This window comes from Coloeus monedula (genome assembly GCF_965178545.1).
Source record: "Coloeus monedula genome assembly, chromosome: 1".
NCBI classification, from domain to species: Eukaryota; Metazoa; Chordata; class Aves; order Passeriformes; family Corvidae; genus Coloeus; species Coloeus monedula.
Genome location: NC_138781.1, coordinates 59,906,862 through 59,910,646, shown reverse-complemented (window position 1 = coordinate 59,910,646; position 3,785 = coordinate 59,906,862). Strand labels below are relative to the sequence as shown.

At 36.9% G+C, this 3,785-nt stretch overlaps 1 protein-coding gene across 1 annotated transcript in view; it reads right to left on the bottom strand.

The window, feature by feature from the left end:
- Window positions 1-338: 338 nt before the first annotated feature.
- Window positions 339-3,785, bottom strand: part of TNS3 (tensin 3) — a 369,544-nt gene continuing 366,097 nt past the window's right edge. Inside the window, exon 31 of the mRNA XM_082286405.1 lies at window positions 339-444. Within this exon, the coding sequence (XP_082142531.1) occupies window positions 426-444 (19 nt within the window). The 3' untranslated portion in view covers window positions 339-425. The remainder of the gene's footprint in view (window positions 445-3,785) is intronic.

The window sequence follows — 3,785 nt, the reverse complement described above, 5'->3', positions numbered from 1 at the left end:
AGTCACAGTCCATTTGGATCTTTACAATTTATAGCACAATCTACTCTGTGATTTAAACTTTATTTCATGAGCTCATTAAGAAATACAGCAACTAAACATGATTAACAGGGGCTCAATTTCCTTTTTTCAGAGCAGTGTATCACATGAATTCACTTATTCACCATTTCAAGTAATAAGGTTTCATAACTTATAACCCATAACCCTTAAGATCATGCACTTATGTGGAAAAAAAAAAGGAATTATTTACCTAGCTAAGGGTGATAATGTTCATCCTTCCATCTTTGTCCCAATGCAGATGACCTCTGGGTGACACCAGGACGCAAAAATGCCTCTAGCTGCTGTTGGATCCACTTCGAAAGCCTTCTGGGCTAGATGACATTTTATACCTTCCAGTTTAGATGACTGGTATCTACCATTTCCATAAGTTAGTGGATTCTGATGACACTGTCAGGGAAAATACAATTTCCAGAGGAGACAATAATTTTGCAGGTGACAATTGCTGCATAATGGCCCTGTAACTCTTTCTGGTGACATGTCCTGCCTACGTAATGCTCCTGCTTTGACCTTGTGGCACTGTTCCCGGTATCCGTCAAGTCTTGGCATAAGATAGCTTAGCCAAAATCTAAGCATCAGTTGAGCAAAAATTCAAAAATGCTCAATAGGCCATTTTGGTATTTAGGCCATTTAGTCATTGGAGAAGGGAGAATAATGAAAGGGTTAAAATCATTGCACTTCTGTAGGTGTAAGATACATAGTAGCAAATGTTGAAGTTAGCAAATATTACCCACAAGCCTAAGACACAGTGTGTAACTTGACAAGAAATAAGGAACAAAACTTGCAAGAAATAAAGAACAAAACTTGCTGAAATCAGTATAGAAACTGCTGAACCAGCCAACAAGAGACTGTGCATGCCTAGGAAAGAAAGTTGAAAAATGCAAAGCAAAGAAGACTGTCAGCCTTCATCAAAATGACCACAGAGGAAGACTCAGAGCCTTCCTCAGCGCGACCACCAGAGAGCACTGCGCCTGTACTTCACATATGCTAATAATAATAATGAGTTCTAATAAATCATTTGCATAACCATCCCTTTTCTAAGAAATGTGATGAATATGAACAAAATGCAACCATAGATTGTAATTTGCTGTGTGCTTGATGTGCATGTTAGCAGGAGCGATCCCCCACGCACCCAGCTCTGAATAAAGCAAATGCCCGCTTCTCTGACTCTGTCTCAGAAGTTTCTCTAGGCTTGGTTTGGAGCAATGCAGTAAGTCACCTAAAAATAACTTATAGTCAGACAGGAAATTTCTCAGAAAAAGGAAATGAGTGAAGAAGATGGTAGAGTAGAACTTAAAAGTTCTGTATCCTACTTTGCTTTCTTATTGGGGCTAAAGGGTAAAAGGAACCTCATCCTCACCTAGGGGTGAGGAAGGGGTTGGAATGGGATTTAATCCATATTATGAGTCATTGCTTTAGAAGCTATAATTCTTTATAGATTCCAGAGAAGAAACTTAAATGGATGTACTTTCAGATTTCCAGTTTTAATTTAGCAGCTTTGAAATATAGGTCAGTTTTTCATGAAATTAGAAGTTGTAGTGGTTCTATAAAAGTAAAAAAGTTTTAGCATGTCTGAAAAGATAGTCTTGTCTAACTTTCCTTGTCTTTGACTTTCTCTGAAAAAGTAGGAATATTTCTATCAGGCCTAGTAATTACAGAAAAGTCAGGATGTTAAAATTAGAGTGCTGTAACAGGAAATAAATGAAACACTATCTATATATGCAGTGTAGTACTCTTAAACAGGAACTAGAATCAATTACTTCTGTGATGTCTGTGGTTACTAATATGACAGAACGTGATTCATTACAGCACAAGACAGAGAGTAAAATGTGTTTTTTGCTGTATCCAAATCTCCAAGAAATGTTTACACCATTAAGTCCACTAGTAGACATAGTATGTAGTAATTGTGCAAGCTGAGTGCACTGTAACCAGTTACAATCCTAACATACTTGTCAAATATTGCACAGAAGCACATTTCAATTTGGGGCAATCTGGTTCAGCTATGGCTAAGAATTGGCCCTTCTACAGAAATACTGATAATGTAATGAGAACATAATTCTCTTACGTTTCTCTGGAAGTTGGGGCCTCAAATATGTTTTAATTTTTTTTTTTCGTAAGAACAACAAATATTATTTGAATTATTTCTTCATTAATGTCTGGGTTAAGTTAGAATCAACATCTTACTCCTGTATGGCAAAGTAATCAAGAAAATTTTTTCAACTGGAGTTTTTTGCTTGTTTAAATATGCTGTCTGAATAGCTTAATTTTGTCCACTTGGAATATTTTATTTTACTAAAACTACTTTGTCATGAATTGCAACTTGCACTAAACACAGATCTGTCCTTCGGTTATAAAATTAATTAGCCATAGAACCAAATACCCAGAAAATACATAAACTATGTTACCTCTGTTCCCTGACCACTGTCCCACACATCCAGTATACAAATAGTTCCATGCTGTTGAGGCATTTGCCTTAAGTACCCACACTTCATATAGCAGTACAAGCAGTCACATGACATAACACTCTTAATGGATGGTTCAATACAGTAATTTAGCTAGAAATATGCTCAAGTAAATCTCTGGACATGGTGTGTGTAGTGTTTTCACTCACAGTATGAGAGAAACACAGCACAGTAAAGCTTTGACTAAAAGTCAAAGCTAACTGGAGACACAGGAAACCAACAACTATCAGAGCGGTTCTGCATTGAAAAGTGGTTACCAACAATAGCACTTTCTTGGCAAGTAAATGGAGCTGATCACTGTATATGTGAAAGAATATTTGGTAATCTCTGTAGCAAAAAAAATAAAAAAAACAAAAACCATGAACTCTTGTCAGTGAGTACATGTCTTTGACCTCTTTGAAGACAGAAGGAAAAAAAAAAAAAGAAGGTGGATAAGGTAATGTGCTTGGAATAATAAGTATTTAGGATAACACAAAACCATGGCAAACTCCCTGTTCTGCCTCAGCTGCTCACTGTGACCTCTGAATGAGTTACCCAGGTTATTTCTACTTGTGAGATTAATAGCAGAACAAAGTATGCCACTATACATTTCATGAAGAGTTCATCTTCTGCCCATTCTGCTTGCTGTACTTTGTAAAAGCTGAACTCAGGGTATCTGAGCAATGGTGCATATGGCACCATTGCTTCCACACAGTATGGAAATAATCCAGGGGATGGGATAATCTGTCAAAATTCAAATGCTTGAGAACAGACTCATTAGCCTAAATCAGTGTGTACAAATACGTTTTACTTCTTCGCATTTTCAACTAGCCTAAGTGAAATGTTCCCATACGGGCATGACAAATATTTGTCTTCCGCTTCAGAATGTACATGGGTTGTTACTCTGTCTCACCAATTACTCACAGAATTCCTTACTAAGCTTCTGTTGTGGAATCTATACTAATGAATCACAATCCAGATAGGCTCGTACTGGGATCCCAAGGCTTGGTGTACAGGAGAGGTCATTAAGTAAAAAAAAATACTTTATTTTTACAGAAAAAATCACAAAATTCCAAAGTAGGTAGAATTCTTTAGGAAGTCACCTTTCAGGATTCATCTGCTGTGGAAAGGTCCCCGAAAGACATAATCTATCAATATGCAGATATTGGCATCAGATCTATGAGGAAGAATTTTAGATGGGAAAATGGCTGACTGGAGTGAAAATAATAAAGAAAATACTCTGAAGCAGAAGGAGAGTATTTGGGCTCTGATTTGTCCAAAATGAGGGCT